This window comes from Spea bombifrons, chromosome 10 (genome assembly GCF_027358695.1).
Source record: "Spea bombifrons isolate aSpeBom1 chromosome 10, aSpeBom1.2.pri, whole genome shotgun sequence".
NCBI classification, from domain to species: domain Eukaryota; kingdom Metazoa; phylum Chordata; class Amphibia; order Anura; family Pelobatidae; genus Spea; species Spea bombifrons.
In genome coordinates, this window is record NC_071096.1 from 11,281,026 (window position 1) to 11,303,984 (window position 22,959).

The 22,959-nt window shown below is 43.3% G+C and overlaps 3 protein-coding genes across 3 annotated transcripts; 1 reads left to right on the plus strand and 2 right to left on the minus strand.

Moving 5' to 3' along the window:
- The first annotated feature begins 2,310 nt into the window (after nucleotides 1-2,310).
- Nucleotides 2,311-5,809, plus strand: PTS (6-pyruvoyltetrahydropterin synthase). The gene is made up of 6 exons (XM_053449121.1): nucleotides 2,311-2,528; nucleotides 3,327-3,406; nucleotides 4,513-4,535; nucleotides 4,866-4,922; nucleotides 5,018-5,088; nucleotides 5,481-5,809. Exons 1-6 carry the CDS (start codon nucleotides 2,434-2,436, stop codon nucleotides 5,602-5,604), a joined length of 450 nt encoding a protein of 149 aa, XP_053305096.1. The 5' UTR covers nucleotides 2,311-2,433; the 3' UTR covers nucleotides 5,605-5,809.
- A 266-nt stretch (nucleotides 5,810-6,075) lies between these two features.
- BET1L (Bet1 golgi vesicular membrane trafficking protein like) lies at nucleotides 6,076-12,349 on the minus strand. Its single transcript, XM_053449080.1, has 4 exons — nucleotides 12,286-12,349; nucleotides 9,711-9,802; nucleotides 7,236-7,292; nucleotides 6,076-7,116 (listed from the first exon to the last, which is right to left on the minus strand). The coding sequence occupies exons 1-4, from the start codon at nucleotides 12,302-12,304 to the stop codon at nucleotides 6,949-6,951; spliced, it is 336 nt and encodes a 111-aa protein (XP_053305055.1). The 5' UTR covers nucleotides 12,305-12,349; the 3' UTR covers nucleotides 6,076-6,948.
- Nucleotides 12,350-13,648: 1,299 nt separating this feature from the next.
- Nucleotides 13,649-20,339, minus strand: SIRT3 (sirtuin 3). Its single transcript, XM_053449073.1, has 8 exons — nucleotides 20,252-20,339; nucleotides 19,571-19,679; nucleotides 19,221-19,388; nucleotides 18,432-18,664; nucleotides 17,568-17,668; nucleotides 15,127-15,288; nucleotides 14,447-14,650; nucleotides 13,649-13,891 (listed from the first exon to the last, which is right to left on the minus strand). The coding sequence occupies exons 1-8, from the start codon at nucleotides 20,331-20,333 to the stop codon at nucleotides 13,874-13,876; spliced, it is 1,077 nt and encodes a 358-aa protein (XP_053305048.1). The 5' UTR covers nucleotides 20,334-20,339; the 3' UTR covers nucleotides 13,649-13,873.
- Nucleotides 20,340-22,959: the final 2,620 nt, after the last annotated feature.

Here is a 22,959-nt window from a genome sequence, read left to right on the forward strand (position 1 = left end):
AGACATTTAGGGAAGGGGAAAAGTTCCAGTAAAAATGTGTTAAAGTGATGTATTTAATGCAATACAGGGGATTATAGAAAAAAATGAGAGGAAGATAGACATTTTTACAGTGTCAGCTGAGAGGCCTGTTAATGTGCATGAGTGGACTCCACAAAGTGGTGTGAAGTCATGTGAGAGAAGATGTCTTCTTATCAAAGATCGGGGGGGGGGGCACAGTTTACATCTGCGCAACTTATATCAAGCTTCGGTTATAGACTGTAGGTTTCAGGTTACATCATCGAGGAACAGACTGGTGCAGGTGTAAACTGCCTGATTTTGCTGCAGATGTCACATTGCTGATGACTTTTCCGTAGATGTCACATCCGTTAATGAGTATATGAATGAGTGAATGAATGTTTGTGAATGAGTAAATTAATTGATATGTGTATGATAGCATTGATGTGTAATTGGGGGGGCATAGCGCAGGGAGGCTGTTTGAGGCTATGATGGCAAGTCCCATGCTTCCAATTTGGGTAGCCATGGCTGACATGATACTAAAGAGGGGCAATATGCAAGGGTATGGGGAGTGCTGGCTGGGGGCATCACATAAATGGGGGGCTGGGTGGTGGAATAAATATACAATGTGGGGCTAGCTGTGGGCAATACACAAGGGTGACCACATCGGCCATATTTTCCAGGACCAGCCCAGATAAAATGCTGCCCTGCAGTATGGGGGGTGAATAGACCCATGGAAGGGAACCAATTAGTCAGACATATATCCCCCGTACTAAAGGGCAGTATTCTATTTGGGCCGGCGGCATACACAAGGGGGGTAGCTGGGGCCATTACATAAATCAATACTAAAGCAAGGGGCAGGCTGAGGGCATAAATACACATAGTGCTGGCTGGGGGTGATACACAAAAGGGGGGTCAAGGCAAAGCAGTGTGGAAATAATACTTTGGCAATACTTTGCCCATTCAGATATGGGTGTCAGTGTGGAAGATCCTGTCCTGGTGTGTGTGTGTTTGGGTGTCGCTGTGGCAGAGCTTGTCCTGTTGTGTGTTTGAGTGTCGGTGTTGCAGAGCCAGTCCTGGTGTGTGTCTGATAATTAAATGTATAAGTGTACACTCAAACCCGTACCCACTCGGTATAGGCATATACTGTATACAAATACTGTAATATAGAGGTTTGACTCAAACAGATTTCTGAAGCAAAGAAACTATATATACTACAAAAGCAGAGTAATGTATTAAGCATTAGTGCTGTAAAAAGCATACAGTAATGCAATTACAAATACATATATGGCAGAAGAGCAGAGAATGCAGAGGAGATCCCCAACATTTCGACAAAAAAGGTCTTTATCAAAGGTGAACCCTTTGGAATTACTAGCATTTATTTATAAGTTTGTCTGAAAATATGATCTTTATCTAAGATACTCCAAACCATGTTGGGGCCAGCGTGAACGCTGACGGGAGTGATCACATTAGCCATGTTGAATATGGTGGCTCCCAAATACGGTAACAAAACCCAGCCGGTGTTTCTAAAATCTCTTGATAACGAGGCATTCAGCAACACAAAACAACACAAAAAAATCTTCTGGGTGCCATGTGATTGCTCCGGGGGCATGCTGCCTCTTAAAAAGTAAGAGTTCCCGTGACAGCCCCATCTCTTTTTCCCCATGTTATGTACGGCCAGGTGGGCCGGTTGCCCCGCGTTACTTTTCCCTGGGTAGTATGGGAGGGTGTCCTGGCCCTGTTCCTGTGTGGATTTTTACCTGTCCTGGTGTTTTACATCTTCAGTCGCCGACTTTTCCAAGGGTTATGGGTTCCTAGACGCTGTTTTCCCCTTGTGTTAGCTTGACTCCCTTTCATCTCTGACTTCCGCCTGACCGGGATTTAGCCGCTAATCTGTGCGGGGTTCAGGAACAGCGTCGATGCCCACCGAACTTTGGAACTGAGTGGTGTGTGTGGTGTATATGTGTGGTATGTGTGTGGTGTATGTGTGTGTGGTCTATATGTGGTGTATGTGTGTGGTAAGTGTGGTGTATGTGTGTGGTAAGTGTGGTGTATGTGTGGTATTCACAGAATGCAGAGCCTGCGGTAGGATATTAAACACATCTGGGGAGGTGATCGCTTTGTACATAACACAATAATTACGTACAACAACAACACTAATCTAGATAATAGAGACGTGTGTGCCATGGTCAATACCCTGCCTGAAGCGAGTTGCAGGAAGGAAAGGGTTAATAGTAGGGATGATCAGGGCGCACGACATCATTGTATCAAATCTGGTCGCTTGGACCAATCAGAACTCGCGTACCCGGGAACAGCCAGTCAGAAGCCCTCCCCCTGAGCCTGCCCCGCAGCCTTCACTTCAAAGAGAGCGGCCGGGGCTCGGCAAGGCGATCGAAGGGTCCGGGTCCTGTGTTATCTGCTGCCACCACCACTCCCATCATGCAGAACTGCGACCTCGCGATCTCACACTCTCAGCCTCGCGTCATCCAGATTTCACGCAGCGTGACATTCAGCGCTTGCCACAGACTGCACTGGTGAGTGATATGTGATGACTGATCTGATCCAGCTGCTACCTGTAAGGGGGTGACACCACCATACCCACATCATACCCCACCATACCCCCTATAATACCCCACCATACCCACATCATACCCCTATAATACCCCACCATACCCCCTATAATACCCCACCATACCCACATCATACCCCTATAATACCCCACCATACCCCCTATAATACCCCACCATACCCACATCATACCCCACCATACCCACATCATACCCCTACAATACCCCACCATACCCACATTATACCCCTATAATACCCCACCATACCCCTATAATACCCCACCATACCCCTTTAATACCCCACCATACCCACATCATACCCCTATAATACCCCACCATACCTACATCATACCCCTATAATACCCCACCATACCCACATCATACCCCTATAATACCCCACCATTCCACATTATACCCGACCATACCACATTATACTCCATCATACCCCTATAATTCCCCACCATACTTAATCATACCCCATCATACACCTATAATACCCCACCATACCACATTATACCCCATCATACCACACCATGCCCCTTCATACCACATAATGCTCCATGATTTCACTCACACACTGAGAGTTTTGTATGATCACGGCCTGCGTGTTTACTGGTTCACGTGTGTGCGTGTAAATATTGACACAAGCGCTGACGCAGCAGCTGGGAAGCGCTTTGTTTCTTATCCCAAAAGCGTTTAAATACTGATTATAAGTTTATATGAGTTGTAACTTTGTGTTTACGGTGCTTTGCTCGTGTTTTCTAGTAACTCTCTAAGCGATGAAGAAAACAAGAAGATTTTTGGCAAATGCAACAACCCGAACGGCCACGGCCATAACTACAAAGGTGAGAGTGGCTGACGGTACCCTCATGGGGAGGGATAAGGGACAGTGAGTAACAGGGGAAGGTGTGGGGGCAACAGGTAACCATAGAAGCGTGAGGCAGGGGTAACGTCATTGCATTGGTGAGTAATTTAAGTGCAAAGCTTGACAATTGGTCTTAAAACTGTAGCATTCAATATTTCTGGTTGCTATGGTGATAAGACCAGTTTTCAAATATTAAGCCTGGATGACTTTTGATATCCCGGATGTAGAGGTAAAGTCTCCGTGTTGTTACGGGTTCTGCCTCTGTGACACAGCTGAGTAGAGGGTATTAAACCGTGCCAGGGTATTACAGTAGGACCTTGTGGTATAGGGTTTTTTTGGTGCTGTTGCTAAGGGCTTCTAGTGCTAATAAATCCTGTGGCGGGTGAGCGCCGGGCGTGGGCACGGTCTCATTAGGACATTGAACTCGCACTGCAGAAGAGGAACAGATAAGTCTGATTCCTCAGGTAAATTGGAGAAGGTGACCTGGCTTCTTCTCCCTGGGGTTGGAAGACATGAGGAGCACCAACTACATCTGTTAGAACATCACCAGATGTGATGGATCAGCTGGACCTGATCGGAAATAATAACAGATGCGGGGAAAGGATTTGGGGCCAAATATTATTATCCTGAACATGATCTGGAAACAGACGGATCTGCCGAGGATGGGAATCACGGGCTGAGGGGTGACAGATGAAGCCCCTTTCTGGTCTTTGGGTTAACATCGAGACACAGGAGTGTGTGTGGCCGGAATATTGTAGAGGAGAACGCAGGAATTGAAGGGGACTTCAGCTGGTTTTTGGATGGCTGTTGGCCTTTAACAGAGTGAAGGGGGTTGTAGTACCTACTTACTTCTCCATGTGCCACCTGTCAGTAAGGATGGAGGTTCAAAATTGTACAATAAAGCAGTATCTGCCCCGGGGTGGGTAATTGTGGCTTAGATGGTGAAAAAAGGAGAATCTGTGGATGGGCTGGTCAGGACTCGTTTCCAGACAGGAGATCTGCTTCGTTAGTAAACATCTGGCACTGACGTTACTATGAGGAATAGATTAGTCCCTAAATGATGCTTCTCCCTTTCCTGTCTTTCAGTGATAGTCACAGTGCGGGGAAAGGTAAGTGCTGCCTCCACACACAACATACATACAACATACACACAACATACACACAACATACACACCGTTCCTAAGATATATTCTGTAACGAAAACAAAGAACAGACTTTTAACATAAACATGTTGCACATTATTTATTTTGGAAAGACTTCACCCCAACCTATGTAACATGACGCTGAGTGCTTCCTTTTCCACCTACTGTATTAGCCTCCACCACCTCTGCTGGGTGTCTGCTTTACTTACCTTCCACCCTCTCATTTGTAAACTGTTGGTTTACACACTTGATTATGGTTAACCAGTTAGTGTCCCATCATGTGCGTTTATATTTCAGATTGACCCTGTCACGGGGATGGTGATGAACCTGACAGATCTAAAGAAGTACATGGAGGTAACAGGCTGACCTATCCAGCTCCGTAGGCTTATTGGAAATCCAGAGTCTCCGGTTGTCTGAAAGAGACGTTAACAGAAACTTTCTCTCCTCAGGAAGCTATTTCGGTTCCCCTGGACCACAAGAATCTGGATAAAGATGTCCCTTACTTCAGAGATGTTGTAAGGTGAGCAGCAAACTATTGGTTATGTAGGGGATAATGGAACCCAGGCGGCCCCCGGGGGGGGGGGGCATCAGGTGCTAAACAGGGCAAAACCCTTTTTCTGGTGGTATCTTTCTGCATGTTGTACAAATTAAATGGACATTTAGGGCCCCGATATGGGATGGGGAGGTCACTTGCAGACCATTAATCAGTTATACAGGACTGCAGTCACAGGGGGTCTAATAAGACTGGGACTGAGGCAGCCAGTAAAGATGCTATAGGGGACTATCCAGCCCAAATTAGAAGCGTGATAACTGCGGTCATCAGCAAATGGTAAACAGTCATTAAAATGTAAACTATTAAACGTAGTGATTTTGTGATTGATGCGTTGTTCCACTTCTGGATTGTTCATGCAGTTCGGTGGAGAATGTGGCTGTGTTTATATGGGAGGGACTCCAGAAGAGACTTCCAGAGGGGCTTCTCTACGAAGTATGTGTGCACGAGACAGACTCCAACAGTGCTGTCTACAGAGGGGAATGAAGCGTTCTGCCTTACAGAAGCGATACCTGGAACGGACGCACCGCAAGCATATTACCGTTTGGGTCTGAGACATGGTGTCTGTTTCATTGCTGGGTGACATGCTGGTCATTCTTACGATTTGGGGGCAATTTTGGTTTTCTAATTCAGGATTTTACTGTCTCTTCCCACCATTATCTGACTGACACTCATCTACTGGATTATAGCGGCTACGCTATATATATATATATATATATATATATATATATATATATATATATATATATATATATATATATATATATATATGTTTTTTGCTAATTTGACAACATAAGAACGGCATTAAATGTGTAAAATATTCTGAAAACCTTTAAATATAAGTAAGGTTTGGCTTACGGTTCGATCTTAATTTAGTGGGTTTTTAAAACATGTATAATACTTCATTTGAACCTCTGGAAATGTTTGTATATGGTTATGAATAAATGTCATGCCATGTTTAATACACATAAACTTTTAATAACGAGTTAATGGTTTTTGCATGTGGCTTACCACAAATCTTTTAATAACAGCCATCTAACTGGGAGAAATGCAGACGCAGCACCGTTTAAAGCTTCAGAGACAGACTCTTCATAAGTTAGCACTTGGTAAATTTCACATACTGAGGTTTGAAGATCTGATGCAGTCGGCATTATCGTTATTGTAAAGTGCATCATGTGTCTTACAAGAGTCTCTGGTTTAGAGGAGGTAAAAGGCTACATCTTTTTAAACAAGTCTATAGGAGTTGAATTCAATCTCTGCCATTTATGTCTTCCCTTCTTTATACACTTATCTCATAATATTTAGGTACATTATAACCCTAAGCCATCAAGAGCTGTGCCTAGCCATAAATCATTCTTTCAAGTTTCTTTTGGGTTAAAAAAGTACTTTGATATAGAATTATCTTTTTTCAAATACATTAACCCAATTCCTGCGAGTATCTGAGTGCTGGTTTCTTAATTGTTTTATAATATATTTTAGGAAAAAAATAATTTTTATTTGAATCTTCAAATGAACTCCTACATGGTATTGAACGGCCCCCTCCTTTAGATCCGTAAAGTGCATAAGGGATAGGAAGGAGGAAACTTGATGAACATTGTTGGCGTATTCTAAATATAAAACCTAGAACTATTAAACAGCAGAAAGAGCCAGGAACCAGGAATAATGGTTCATATATCATTTGCTCTTCTTTTTGAGAGGATGTCTGAAAGTGCCATGTCACTTCAACCTCACCATGAGGCTGCTGACCCTTCACCAGATATGGATCATCAGGCACCATGCATTTGGAATGTCTTTTGTTTTTTTTTGGGTGGTGTGAAGGGACAGCGGCCCTCACGTGCTGGCCCGGGACGCTAGGAAGTAAAGTAGGAAGAACAGTCCCACAAGCCCCACTGAAATGTAGCACAACAGCTTGCGATTGTCCCGTCCTGACCGAGCCATCCCTGTGAAACGCTTCACTGTCCCACTCAGAAGACCGGTCACGCTCATGAAGTCAGAATCCTGGAGGATGCGAGAGATGCAGATAACATCAAACTGCCCATACTACCGACTATCAACTTTTATATGAAAGCATCTTTATAACCACCGTGCAAATAATGAAAATACCAAAAAGTTCTTACCATGCCGTCTAGGTACTTGTTATGGTCGTCAGCTTCTCTGTCAATATCCAATGCCAGCTGCAGAAAGGTACACAGAAAACATTAAATGCTATATACCGGCAAAGCACAGAAAACATTAAATGCTATATACCGGCAAAGCACAGAAAACATTAAATGCTTTATACCGGCAAAATACAGAAAACATTAAATGCTATATACCGGCAAACCACAGAAAACATTAAATGCTATATACCGGCAAACCACAGAAAACATTAAATGCTATATACCGGCAAAACACAAAAAACATTAAATGCTATATACTGGCAAAACACAGAAAACATTAAATGCTATATACCGGCAAAACGTGTCTTAATGTCTTTCTACTATAGGGCTAAAACAACTAAATCAGTAATAAATGATGACAATAGCCGTCAACGATTTTCATTATCGATTAGTTGGTCGTTTGCTTAGCTGGTCTGTGTACAGCATGCACTTTTGATTTAAAGTTAAAGTTTAACTTACATCAGACTAGGGCTGCAACAACTAATCGATAAAATCGATAATAATCGATAATGAAATTCGTTGGCAACGAATTTCATTATCGATTAGTTGAATCGATTATTATCGATTATAAAATGAGGGTTTTTTCAGAGCAAACGCTCTGAAAAATCCCCCTCATTATATAATCCGTTTAGTCTGACTCACCGTCTCACAGCAGCAGCTCCTACTTACTCCCCCTCCCTGTAATCACTGTGACAACTGGCCCCGCCCCTTCCTTCTCCAGGCCAGAACCACATGGCTGTGACACTCATCTAACTGTAAGTATATGTATATATGTGTATGTGTGTGTATATATATAATGTGTATGTGTGTGTATATATATATATATATATATATATATATATATATATATATATATATATATATATATATATGTATGTAATATATATATATATATATATATATTTGGGCTACTGAAAGTTAGGGGAGGTGGGGGTTAATTTAGGGGCAGTAATGGTTAGTGGGGTGTTTAGGGTTAATTTAGGGGCAGTTATGGTTAATTGGGTGTTTAGGGTTAATTTAGGGGCAGTTATGTTAATAGGGTGTTTAGGGTTAATATAGGAGCAGCTGTGGTTAATGGGGTGTTTGGGGTTAATTTGAGGCAGTTGTGGTTAATGGTGTGTTTAGGGTTAATTTAGGGGATGCTGTGGTTGATGGGGTCTTTAGGGTTAATTTAGGGGATGCTGTGGTTAAGGGGGTGTTAAGGGTTAATTTAGGGGCAGTTATGGTTAATGGGGAGTTTAGGGTTAATTTAGGGGAATCTAAATCCTGGGGGCAGTGAAGTGACATATCTGGGGGTATAAGGCATATGTGGGGAGGGCAGTGTGGCATGTCTGGGGAGGACGGAGTGGTGTATCAGGGTGTATAAGGCATATCTGGGGGTAGAGAAGTGGCATGTCTGGGAGGCAGGGTGGCATGTCTGGGGAGGATGGAGTGGGGTATCAGGGGATATAAGGCGTATCAGGCACAGTGGCAGATGTGGGAGGCAGCGTGGAGTGGCAGATGTGGGAGGCAGCGTGGCATATGTGGGAGGCATTGTGGAGTGGCAGATGTGGGAGGCAGCGTGGCATGGCATATGTGGGGAGGGCAGGGTGGCATGTCTGGGGAGGATGGAGTGGTGTTTCAGGGGGTATAAGGCATATCAGGCACAGTGGCATGTGGGGGGTAGAGTGGAGTGGCAGATGTGGGAGGCAGCGTGGAGTGGCAGATGTGGGAGGCAGCGTGGTGTGGTATATGTGGGAGGCAGCGTGGAGTGCTGTGGTAGGCAGCGTGGCATATGTGGGGGGGCAGCATGGCATGTCTGGGAGGCAGCGTAGCAAGCCTGGGCTCAAATGTGCATATATTGGGGGGCTGGTTGGGAAATAAAGACAAGAAATGTATTATCAAAGTTTTTTTATTCTGCTGTTTGTATTTAACATCATTTGTTTAGTAAATTATTTTAAATAAATGAAAAATTTACATTCATTTTTTTTATCCGATTAATCGAAAAATAATCGGCCAACTAATCGATTATTAAAATAATCGTTAGTTGCAGCCCTACATCAGACAGATGCTACTTAGGAGTTGAGTGGAGAAGATTTCCAAATTGCTGTAAAGTATGTGTTAACCCTTTGGTCTGAAAGTCTCCAGTCTCTCCCTCTTATCATTAACCATCTCCCCTGTCTGCAAACAAGATAAAATCCCACCCTTCGGTCCTCAGCTCCCCCATCCCCTCAATAATCCTCTCCCATCCTCCAGTCTGCAAATTAAATAAACTCCCTCCCACCCTTCTGTCTGATTCGGTCCTGGTTCCCATCATTTAATTCCCCGGTCCCCTCATTAAATTATTTTAAATAAACGTAAAAGTGGCATAATTTTTTATCCAACTATACAATGGTTTAGGACAATACCGATGGACAGCGGAGTCTCTCATAAACAATGTCTCTGTACACTCACCGATTTGAGCCTTGTCACCTTGGAGGCCAGATTGTCTGCAAGCCGCTTGTTCTCTGCATCCAGCATGTCATCTACGGCCCCCGAGCTCGGGCCTGTTAAGACAGTTGCATATAATATACTAGATGCCGTATTTGCTCAAGTATAAGTCCACCTTGATTATAAGATGACCCCCCAAAATCTGAATATTAATTTAGGAAAAAAAGAACAAGCCTGAATATAAGACGACCCTATAGGAAAAAAGTTTTACTAGTAAATGTTAATTCATGTAAACTATTTTTTTTTTTTAAATAAAAGCTATAATTGAGAAAAATATTTTTTTTTGTTTTTATTTCCTTTTATTTTCCAACCTGCCCCCCAGTTATGCACATCTGCCCCCAGCCTTGCCACTCTGCCCCAGAAATGCCTTATACCCCCTATATGCCACTGTGCCCCATGATATGCCTTTTAACGGAGGTGCCTTTAGAAGCGGGGGTTGTCTGCGTCCATCGCGCATACACCCTCCGGCTGTGAGAGAGAATTCCCCGCAGCACTGCGGGGAAGGTCTGCGCAATGGACGCAGACAGCCCCCGGTGCTAACAGCGGAAGTTGCCTACGTGAATCTACCCGCTGCCCGACTACACACCAAAGAGTCAGAAGCACCAGCAGCGGAGGTTACCAGACAGGAGGATCCAGGTCCCCTGCAGCGCTGCGGGGGATCTGGATCTTAGTCTCATAGTCAGACCTCATTTGAGGTCTGATTATAAGACGACCCCGATTATAAGACATTCAGAGAATTTACGGTACTTCACATGTAAACTATTTTTTCATATTTAATAAAAACTTTGAGAAAAAAGATTTTTTGTTATTTCCTTTTATTTGCCAACCTGCCCCCCCAGTTATGCCAGTCGGCCTCCAGAAAACCATTATACCCCCTATGCCACAGATGCGTTGCGCACAGACAACCTCCGCTGCTGCTGGCCGGTACGTCCGCCGGGCTTCTGTGACGGAGCACCGGAAGGTCATGTCACACAGGTGCTCTGTCAGAAGCCCCGGCAGAAGTGCCGGCAGCAGCGGAGGTTGTCTGTGTGCATCCCGCAAAAACGTTCAACGGTTGCTAGAGTGGAGGATCCAGGTCCCCTGCAGTGATGCGGGGGATCTGGATCTTAGTCTTGTAGTCAGACATCTATTTGAGGTCCGATTATAAGATGACCTTGAATATAAGACAACAGTTATTTTTCAGAGCATTTGCTCAGAACAAAAACATCTTATAATCGAGCAATTACAGTATATTTAATATATACACACATATACATGTTTACTAGTATGTAAGGAAAATGAATAAGGCCGTATTGGTCTAAGAGAGGATAGAGTAGAGTCTTAAACCAAAGTTGATGCCTTACTTTCGGCTAACAGAAATAGATGCAGCATTGCATAAGCTTTTGGGACCTCAGAGGTCTCTTAGTCATATGAAAACACCAAAACGTTTCCTAGTATGTATAACACATTCTAAGAATGGTGCACCCTCGGGGCGCTGGTCACAGCTCTCTCTTAATGCTGTAAACCGTCACGCCATCATCCCAAACGGATGCTGCCGGGGCCTCAGAATTAGGCTTGAACACGTGACTGTATCGATGACACCCATGTTTTGTGTGGCAGGGAATTCTTTGGCCTGAATCCGGATTATTAGAGTCAAGCAGATACTCTGATTCATTACTTGGAATGGTCAGATGTATCCAAATACCTGATTCATAACGGTTTATACACACACAAAACGGTTCAGGAGATCAGTTTCACCCACTGGGAGACTGCTATTTTTTATTGTATTCATTGAAAGAAAGAAAAAATATATTATAAAGTATTAGCGCTGAAACTAAGATAGAGACTTTTTTCTCCTGACATTTCCAAACTTTATTCGACCGTTTGATTTATTTCAGTACTTCTGGCCCCGAAATACTTTCTAACACATATATATTATCACATCCGTTTAACAGATTGTAAGCACTCGGTTACGCTTACAAAGGTTACGCATAAAAAGTTATTCCAGTGGGACGTATGAACTCTTATCGCCATTGCAACTATAGGAATGGATTGCTTCACTGGTTGCTATGGTGATAAGAGCACCTAGTCAACTTTGCACCAAAATAACTTTTTAAAACAGGACCCCAATTTAACCTAATTCATCAGTTTAACGTTTTGTAATATAACTATATATATATATATATATATATATATATATATATATATATATATATATACACACATTACATACATACATACAAAAAACAGACACCTCACACATATTCACCATAACACTCATAAGTATGATGACAATCTGAATTATGATAAAGTTGACTCTTACAGTACCAAAGTAGACATTATATATATATATATATATATATATATATATATATATATATATATATATATATAGAAAAGATCACTAGGGGCTCTATTTATGAACATTTAAATACTATTGTAGTCATACGACCGAAATAGTTATCTCGCTAAACTATGGATCGTAGGAACACACGAGTTATTCCCTAGAGAGCAGAAAAAGAAATAAGAGACTAAAAATCGCAAACATATAACCCAGTACCTCGGCCCCACTCCGCCATCTTTGTTGCTTCCGCCTTGTTACGTGGAAGGAACTTTCCAGCTGTCACGTGACCATACTCTTGCGTTGTCGGAATTTCCAGCCAATCAGTTTCGAGAAGGCGTGTCAGTGCGTAAAGCGTTACAATGCTGTCATGGCAACGAGGTCGCGACCCCATGCTGATGCAATATGGCGGCGCTCGCTGTGCTTTCATACGGGAACCGGCAATATGCACGGTGAAAGGTTATTAAGTGAACTGTCCCTGGAATGGAAATCAATACCATAAAGCAGTGGATACAGATACAGTCTATCTTGAAAGAGTGCTGTTGCTTTTAATTGCTTGTCAGCAGAGCCAATGGGGCAAATATGCTGCAGAAGACGATCTGGATGTTGGTCTAGAGGTTTATTCACTAAACCCCAAGTGTCCTACTTTAGGAGGGACCTTTTTGGGACCTAAAGCTGTCCCTCTTCCTAGCAGCTCAGCATGTTTGCTGGGTATGAGTCTATTACAGTCTATCAGAAAATATATATATTTTTAAATAAAACATTCTTCATCAAAATGGAATAATTACAAATTAAATACAGAGATCAGTTTTGGTGCGAGCTGGAGAAAGTGAAGCCATCAGTGGCAATGCTCAATCTGGTTGCTATGGTTACTGAACCACTTTGACCAATATTTACAATTTTATTCATCATCCCTGTTGCGTGTTGCCCAGCTAGAGCGATTGTATATATCTGCTGGCCAGGTGAGTCGGGTATTGCTGAAACCTTTTTGGTGGATTCATTATATATTGTGCCTGGAGACAATCATTTGCGATCTTATCAGAATCTCTGTGACGCTTGACTTGTTCTCTGGTTCTTAGAGTCTGCTAACCATTGGATAGTTTGTAAAACCCACCACTACCTTTGCATTTGATGTTAAACATCGAAAAAGTATCAGAAAGCAAAGCACAAACTAGCAGTCAAGCCTGCATGGAATCAGATCAGCAAATTCTATGCATAGCGCATTTGCCAAGATCAATTTGTTTTTAAAATGATGTAGAGTAAATCTGATTTTGCTTAGTGAATATACCGATAGTTGTACTCTGTTGTACAATATCATATAATTGCATGCAGTCAATGGTGTAACAAGCCTGGATCGACTGGTTCAAGGACAGCAGACACTCTCAAACCCGAACGACTTTGGGCCAGTTACATGGGAGATCTCTAGTCTTCCCAACTGGCCCATTGACACTATGGAGGCACGTGCTACGAGAAGCTGTGTGTCCTGAGGCAAAGTGTCTGTATTAAAATGTAATACCGCTTCCATCTGCAGTTCTGCACTAAGAGCAAATAATATGTTTTCTGCCACAAAACAATCCATCAATTATATATAAATATATTACATTTTATTATCTTTCATACTGCACCCTAAAAATAATTTCTATAGAATTATGTGCATTTACTATACACAGTGACAATGTTACTCCAGTTACATGGACTAAAATAAGTATATGTGTAACATACACATGAGAATACACGTGAACTGTCACATGGGTCTCATCTTCCACAGCCAAGACCTTCCTCTTCAGCAGAAGTGTATTTACTCGATTCAGTGTAAGGCCCCATCCTGTAAAGAAGCACAGCTGAGTCTAATATTCTTTTTCATCGTATTTTATGTCACTCCACCTTACGATTAATGCTTTGGGAACCTCTTTCCTATTTTAGTGACAATGAAGCATGAATTCGTCCCATGTGCTTCGTAGTCTATGGCCTGTATCCCCCAAGGTATAGAGCAAGGGTGGCCAAACTTGCTTAATGTAAGAGCCACATGGGAAAGAGAGGTGCTGAAACGCTTCTCCAAATTCTGGCTTCTGGGAGTACTTCAGCTAAAGGGTACTTCAACATGGACAGCCTCTCCCTTGGCCCTTTTGAAGAATGGAGAGCAGACATAGAAAGAAGACAGAAGAACAAGAAGAGCCAAGAGAAGAAGTGGAGTTGCAGGAAAGGAGACACACAGAAGCAGTCTGCAGAGACGCGAGTTTGAGAGTGCATGGTCGCACTTGCAGGAGGTCTAAGTGAGCCAACATGAACATATGTTGGTCCGACCAACATATTTAAACAAGCTGCACTTTACATGTGGAAGAGCCGCCGGGTACAGGGTATTCCATCTGTCAAATCTCACCTTTGCTCTATCCTCGAGCTCCTTGAGTTCTTGCTCCCATCCCAACATTTGTGCGAAACGCTTGATTCCTGCGGTGACGTCCCCAAGTTCCATCACGTTGAGTCCATGGGGACCACTCAGGAAAGGCCCCACTGGATCCCGATTGATGAGGACACGTGGTATAGAGGCCCTTGCTGCATATACCAGGCTAGCAAATGGCTCTACCTGAATGAGAAATAACCCCAGTAAAGAAACTCTACCTATCTGCCCATCCTGCTTACATGGTGACAATGTGCTTCTCAATAGATTCTTTGGGAATTCATGGCAGAAAAATCTTTAATATAGCAAAAAGTATTGGTGTGAATGTTATAGGCCACCTGCTTCAGAGAACGAGATTTATAGTTACGCCAATACATAGTTCATTGAACATGTTATGTGTAATTTACACTGTATTTAGAATTCCCCCTCAATATTCAACTCTCTCTCAATATGCCCATGATTCTCCATTTCGTATCCTTATATTGTCCAGCTGTAAGGTGTGGCAAATGGAAATGGATCAATGCTTGCTAGCGTTAAGTTTTGTACAACACGGTTGCAATTCAATTTTTTTTGCCCTTGTGGCAACCTGGCCTCATGTAACCCTGGACCCTTGGATACCATACTCCTTTTGAGGTGTTTTCACTCCCGTTAATCTTACTGACCTCCAGTGATGTGCCAATGATGACCAGGAGATCAGCTTGAGGGAAGTCTACCAGGTGCATCATGAACCGTGGTGGAAGCTGCTCTCCAAAAAATACAATATCTGGTTTGATGAGACCACCACAGGACACACAAAGTGGGACCTTAGACTCCAAGACTGCATCCTATAACACAGAAACCTCCAGTAAGGCATATAATCAAACCTAATGCATGTATCTATGCATCTTACTGCACTTACTAGCTTCTCCATGAGGTAATAAACAGGCTCTATCATCGTTTCCAAAAATATCCCTTATTACATTATTCACAATTATCAATTCAACATCGCTTTGCCTAATAACACCTTATATGGCGCCCATCAAGTTATTGTTTTTATTATAACGGGCCAGTGGTCTGTAGCAAAATGCATAGTAATGTGATGCATAGTTAAACAGAGACGTCTCTCTCTGCATTAACCATCCGCTATGCCGGCCAGCACCGTCCCCAAGACAGGGAGCTGAAATAGTGAAACTGCTTACAAAGCCTTGGTTTACTGAATAGACCCCTGAGACTTAAACCCTGTGACAAAGATATATGTTTCTTTGTACTCAACTTGGTGGAATGGAATTATAGTAATTGGTCATAAACCAAAGTCATGGATGGCATTGTACAGCAGGGCTCGACAAATCCCAGGCGCCAGGTCGCCATGGCGACAGAGAATTTTGTCCTGGCGCCTAGGTTTTGTCAGCCTCTTACATCCATAAAAAATTGTGGATGTAAGAGGCTGAGTCACCACACGGGGGCGCTGCTGTAGCACAGCCACTCCGAGCCCGTCCCCGAGCCTGAGATCACTCCCACGGAGTGAGCCTGTAGGCTGAAAACGCGGTTGCTGGAAAAGCAGCAATCGTGTTTTCAGCTGCCACAGGCAGCCTCAGGGAAGGGGTTTGTGTGTTGATTGGGTCCCCACACAAGTCTGGGGACCTCACCCAACACCCCCCAGCTGCCTGATCGCTCCATGGGAGCGACAGCGCAGCGTTAACCCCTTCAATGCCGCGATCGCGGCATTTAGGGGTTAATTCCCGTTTTGGGGGCTTTGCTGCTGGTGGTCTGCCTGGAAGCCCAGGCAGACCAGCAACAGCAAAAACGAGCCCCCACAAGCCCTTTGATGACTCCTGTAGGTATGGAAGCCTACAGCAGTCATCAAAGAGACTCCCTCTGCAATGGCTGGTCCATAGACCAGCAATTGAGTCCCAGCTGCCAGAGGCAGCTTCAGGGACAGGGGAGAGGGTTCTTCGGTCTCCACATGAGTGTGGAGACCAGCCCCAACACCCCCCCCCCCGCCTGATCGCTCCCTGAGAGCGACAGTGCAGCGTTAACCCCTTCAATGTCGTGATCGCGGCGTTTTAGGGGTTAACTCCCGTTTTGTAAGGGGCTCTGCTGCCGGTGGTCTGCCTGGAAGCCCAGGCAGACCAGCAACAGCAAAAAAAACGAGCCCCCACAAGCCCTTTGATGATTCCTGTAGGCATAGAAGCCTACAGCAGTCATCATAGACTCCCCCCTGCAGTGGCTGGTCTATAGACCAGCAATTGCTTCCCAGCTGCCAGAGGCAGCTTCAGGGACAGGGTGAGAGGGTTCTTTGGTCTCCACATGAGTGTGGAGACCAGCCCCAACACCCCCCTGCTGCCTGATCACTCCATGAGAGCAACAGTGCAGCGTTAACCCCTTCAATGTCACAATTGTGTATGACACATTCGTGGCATTGCAGGGGTTAACATTTGTCCCCACAAGCTTGTGGGGACTAAATGTCTGTCAATGCTGTGCTCCAATGGAACATCAGCATCGAAAGTGTTAAAAAAATGAAAAAAATGTATTAAAAAAAAAAAACAAACAGCACTGACCTGAAAGTCCAGGGTGCTTCCAGGTCAAACGCTGTGAGTTTAGTAAGTGGGCTGATGATGATCGGATCCCTCCTGACCAACTGTTAGTTTAAAAAAATCCTGGCTCCTAACTTTTTTACCTGGCGCCTAGATTCACAACAAATTTGTCAAGCCCTGTTGTACAGATTGTCTGCTTTGTACAGAACAAGTAAAAACAATTTTGCTGACATTGATGACCGCCAGCAGAACATAACCGAAAGAAAGCCCTAGGAGCAAACATACGCTTATCTTCTTAATGCATAACCTGAGTGGTGCAACAGCTGTCTTCTATGCGCTTGCATTATTATAACTGATCCAAATACTTGGGAAAAGTTATTATTCTTTTGAAAGTCAAAATAAAAGGTTTCAGATATAAATCAACTAATCCTTCATAGGCTAAGGAAATTCAAAGGGTGATTCTTGATAGGACTTAACTTTGTGACAGAATTATGTTAATCAACCAAGATCATACATTTATACGATTTAATTGTAAAAATAGCTATAGTACTTTTAAGCGCGAGTAGCCCAACAGGACAAATACAAGTTACCCTGAAGGTCTCTCCTGGGTATGTTTTAAGGCACATGGTGCATGTGGCTGAAGAGAACGATCCGTGTGCTTCTATCAACTTCTCCAAAGGAATACCGGCCACTGCAACAAAGAAGGACCTTTGAAAACTGTGTATGTGGCTAATACTACCTAGGTCCAACATTTACTATGCACAGTGACAATGTTACTCCAGTTATACAGACAGTCAGTGTAAATCAAAGATCATCCAGAAAACAACATAATATGTTATACGCAGAGCTGTCTTTTAATGTTCCAGATGGGTGTACTCTGTTAGTAACCCCAACTCTTTGTGAATACTTAAAATACTTTGTGGATAGTTTGTAAAACCCACCACTACCTTGACACAGAAGCTGCCATCTTGATGCAAAAGCTGCCTTCTTCCTCCGTGATCTGACATTTCTTGCCACTGATTGGCTGCTTGAAGCTGCCAATCAGTGGCAGGAATGTGCTCCCATAGAAGTCATACATGCACACTGGGGTATAAACAGGCCCCATCTGCAGCATTCACTGAGCCAGCGCTAGAGTTGACTGGCAGTAAGTATGTCATGTGGTGGGAGATTGGCCAAATGCCTCTCCTGCAAGCAAAATAGCTGGGGTAAAGGGGCAAATGCCTATAGTAGATTCTACTGAATACCCCTAATGCATCTGCAAAACAGACCACATGAATATTTAAATGGACCGTGCATTACAGTACATATGATGGCTTGAGTGCCCCTTTAAGTTTCACTTTACTGAAAAGAGGATTTTCCACGGTTTTAGGTTTTGAGTTGGATGGTCCAGTATATATATGGTCAATATATGGCTTAGAACTTTGATTTCCATGTATTGTGCCTCTTACACCCACCTCTCTCTAAGCCATCAATGTTTTGCGTGTAGAGGCGTAACAGTAGTCCTTTATCATTTAAGAGGCGGAGGAAGTAATGCGCAACATTGGGCCGATGGCGTCCTGGGAGGAGTTCCCGAGAAAGTCGCAAAAAGGCATGAGGCTCCCTCAAGAAATAGCTCAAGTTGAAGATAGCTTCTGGGTAAGGAAGAGAGTATTCCTGTAGTTTACTGTACAAACCACTTGTGGGAGACCTTCAGTGAAGAGATGACAGAGAAGACACATAGTTACTATGAGAGAGCTGGTGGGATTAAAACAAAATAAAAGATAAAAGCAATCTGATGGTGTGTGCTTGAGATCCTCAAAATCAGTTACACAACAAATCGCTGCATACATGGAAAAACATCTTTGCTTTCTAATCTGCAGTTGAAGCCACACTTTATTAGCTCCTTTCAATGAATTATATCAATCCAGTAAAGTGTCATTCTACACAGGGAAACATGGTGACCCGGATAACAGTGAGCGAGATTTCAGAAGATCTACGTGTCACCCAGGCCACAAACGCACAACAAAGTTTTTAATTAAATAAACCTTTGCAGATCTAAGAATCTTGGGCATTCAACGGTGCCAGGAATGATGTTTCTGATGCTGCATTTAGTTATACGTTGTTAAATTCAGTAGAGTAGGTGGAACAGCACCTTTAAATGTTAGTGATGAGGCTGGGCGTTTGTGTCTCTTCTGTCATGGTGTCGGTTGTCCATCGTTAAATTATGCAGTGCTGTGCGTCCAGTACCCTGTTATTAACATCACCTGAAATCAGGAATCCCGCTGTCGGTGCTGATGCCAGCTCCCACCATAACCAGTATACGTCGGTAAGCGCCCTCCTTTATGCCAAAAGCTACATCCTTAAGGGAGAGGCCGGTGTGCTTGTTGCTTCCTTCTCCGCCAGGGACAGCACTACTACCGTTTCGCACCTGACTGGGTAACAAGAGTACATTTGAGAGCTTTACCCAGACAATACAGTGCGATCAGCAATAAGTTACTCAACAGTTGTGTTACCATAGGAAGGTGTTCAGGGGTAAGTGGTGGTGACTAAATTAATATATTTTATGGGGTCTGTAAGAGACATATATTAAAAGAGGGTCACTTGTGTTACATACCTTTTACGTAAAAAATGATATCTGCTGGGAATGGGTGAGGATGCCGGAGATTCTTTTCCACGGGCACAGGACAGGCCGCCTGCGCAGCTCAGCGCACGTACTTTTCCAGCTGGAAGATAAATAGGATACAGAAAAATCACGCCAAGTATATTGAGTAGGGATTGTAGAAGGAAACATTTCAGTGCATTTTGTGAGGCCAACCTGAAAGCGTTTCTCTAGTAGGGACTGGCTGAGCTGGTCCTGGCTAATAAAATTAAATGGATGAGACGATGAAGCTCGAGAGCCGGGCCCTCTGTAACCATGTATCGGTTTGTTTTAATCTGTAAGTTCTATTTTCATATGCTTTGAATGTATGGACTGTACAAAGCTCTATGGAAATAGTGCTATATAAAGAAAAGATAATAATAATAATAATAATGCCCTTTCTTGCACGAGAAACTGTCCAGGGTGGGACCTCATAATGCACACTTACTGTATGTAGATAAGCAGGTTGATGATACGACTACTCTCAAAACTTTGCTCCAAAATGACTTTTTTCCCAAATTACTTATTGGTTAAAAAGCCAATCCTGCGTAAGCTTCAGAAAAGCAACATTTGATGCATTCTAGGCAGCCCTGCTGTTCTTTAATGCATAGAGTGATACCTAGGAGGTCTACGTCAAGTTTATGCTTTAACCGTTACCTGCTAAGCGATACAGCGAAGATCCAGGCACCAAAATTCCTCTTTTAATAGAGACAGAGCAGGAAACCCAGGACATAGCCATACTGTGCAGCAAATGAATGCTTCTGGGAGCAGAGTTAAACACACAAGATACACAAGTCACTCCTAGATCATGTCTCCACTAGGGAGCCATTTTGGTGGATTTATCCAGTCCTACCGGGAGATCTTCATGTTCATCGGTATGGCTGCTACCACAGATCGTTGTGCCCAATAGTAAGCACATTTTTTGTGTCAGTGCTTGTTCTAGTGTTTAGAACTTTGGAATATGTACAAAAACCTATATTTACTTTAAGAGCCATAGGTTGTCCTAAAAGCAATGAACCTGTCTGTCCCCTTCTCCTCCGACCTCACATGAATGATAACCTTTCGGTCGCTGCCATCAACTGTTTGATCCTAATATGCCCTATGATTAGGGTTGCAACATTTCACATGCTGCTGATGCAAAGTGTAAAGTGCTCATGAACTGAAATCAATTAGTCATAGCATGGCGGAATCACACTGGGAAAGGCATCAATAATTAACCGGTAGCCTTCTCAACGCACTGGATGACAAAGCTAAATGCAGAAGCAACCCTAAACTCTCTGTGTTTGATCTGGAGTCTCCGAGACACTCTCTTCTCTCTCTGGGCACGAGAGGTGGCCATACCTGGGACCGCCTGCTGACGTCAGTGGGCAGTCCTGGTCGCGTCCTGCAAGGGAAGACTCCGGGTAGCTGGAGCTAAGAAGTTCCCAGGTATGGAGGTGGCATTTAGCCATACTGACCCCACCCATGTACGCAGCAAGCCCTGCCAGCGTGTGGCTAACCACCCCCCAAAAAGGGAGGCTTCAGTTCGCCACGATGTTCCCCGGTACTGACATGACTGGGTACATTTTCATATTAACAGAACTACTTTCATCTTAAAGGGGAACAGCCACCAATATTTTCAGGTGCTAAAATCAGAATAAAATTAACCCCTTCGCGACCTTTGCCGGTTCAGGACCGTCATGACAAGAAGGTCACTAAATGACCTTTGACGGTCCTGAACCGTCAAAAAGTTAAATAAGCTTAGAAAGTGATCAAGGATCACTTTCTTCGCTTAAACGGCCTTGCTGCAATGCCTCGATGTAGAGGCATTCAGCAAGGCCGAGATCGACATCGGGGGCCATGTCTGGCCCCTCCCCGGGGCGTCAACAGCCGCCATACATTGTATGGCGGCGGACGCCCGTTTTAAAAGCGTTTAGGAGGCGATCAACGATCGCCTCCTAAACTTAAATGGTGTCGCTGGAATGCCTCGATCAGGAGGCATCCAGCGACACCAAACACTTACCTTTAGGTGGGCTGTGACCGCTCCGGAGAGCGGTCACAGCCGCAGCTGACGGTGATCTTCGCCATCAAGTAAGATGGCCACCGCTCTGTAAAAAAAAAACAAACAAGAAAAAGTTTGCTAGATGGTCTCCAGACCCTCTAGAGAACTGGCTCCACTTGCTGGTTGAATACAGGTACTGCATTCAACCATGCAAGTCAATGGAGCCCAGCTTTCTAATCACTATGTGATTAGTAAAATATTAAAAAAAAAAAATAAAATGGAAAAAAAAATAAAAAATGTGCTAACATTTAAAAATAATTATGCAGTGATGTCACTAGATGAACCATCCAGTACCAGCAAAATGTGTAAAAAAAATATAAAAAAAGTATTAAAAAAATAAAAAAAATAAAAAATAAAGTTTATTATTTTGAGCAAGTGCTAAGATTTCTCAAAAATCTCAAAGAGTTAAAATAAAAGCACTTCAAATACCCAAGGGGTGTCTAATATATATAAAAAATGGCTGATGGGGTAAATTGGAGTGGCCTAGCTCACAGATAGAGCATAGGTACAGACTGACCAAAATGGAGAAAAAAAGCGCACTTCCCAAATGTGGCATTTTAAATCTGAAACAACCCGACAAACCCATGCATGTCGGGTATCACTGCACTCAGGAGATGTTCCTGAACACATATTGGGGGGTTGTTTGACAGTGACATATACCAGAACCTGTATATCTATAACTAAAGTACAATTTGTGTGAAAAAAATTACTATTACAAAGTTTGACAAAGTGTAGTTCTATAATTGGTGCATGGAAAGGGTTAAAATAACAGCATTCGGAATACCCTGGGGTGTCTAGTTTTCAAAAATAAATGGTTTGAATGGGTTAAATTGAGTTAACCGGCTTCAAAGATATTCCAAAGAGGAGATGGAGGCAGAATGACCAAATGACCACCTGAATTACGCATGCCCCAAAAGTAGCCTTTTACCAGCCAAACAATCTGACAAACCCATGCATGTGGGGTATCGCTGTACTCAGGAGATGTTCCTGAACACACATTGGGGGGTGTTTGACAGTGGCATATACCAGAACCTGTATATCTATAACTAAAGTACAATTTGTGTGGAAAAAAAAATAAAAAAAATTACTATTACAAAGTTTGACAAAGTGTAGTTGTATAATTGGTGCATGGAAAGGGTTAAAATAACAGCATTTGGAATACCCTGGGGTGTCTAGTTTTCAAAAATATATGGTTTGAATGGGTTAAATTGAGTTAACCGGCTTCAAAGATGTTCCAAAGAGGAGATGGAGGCAGACTGACCAGATTTGTTAAAAAAGATTTGGAAATCATAAAACGCTGCTTGTACTTATTGCCCTATAACGT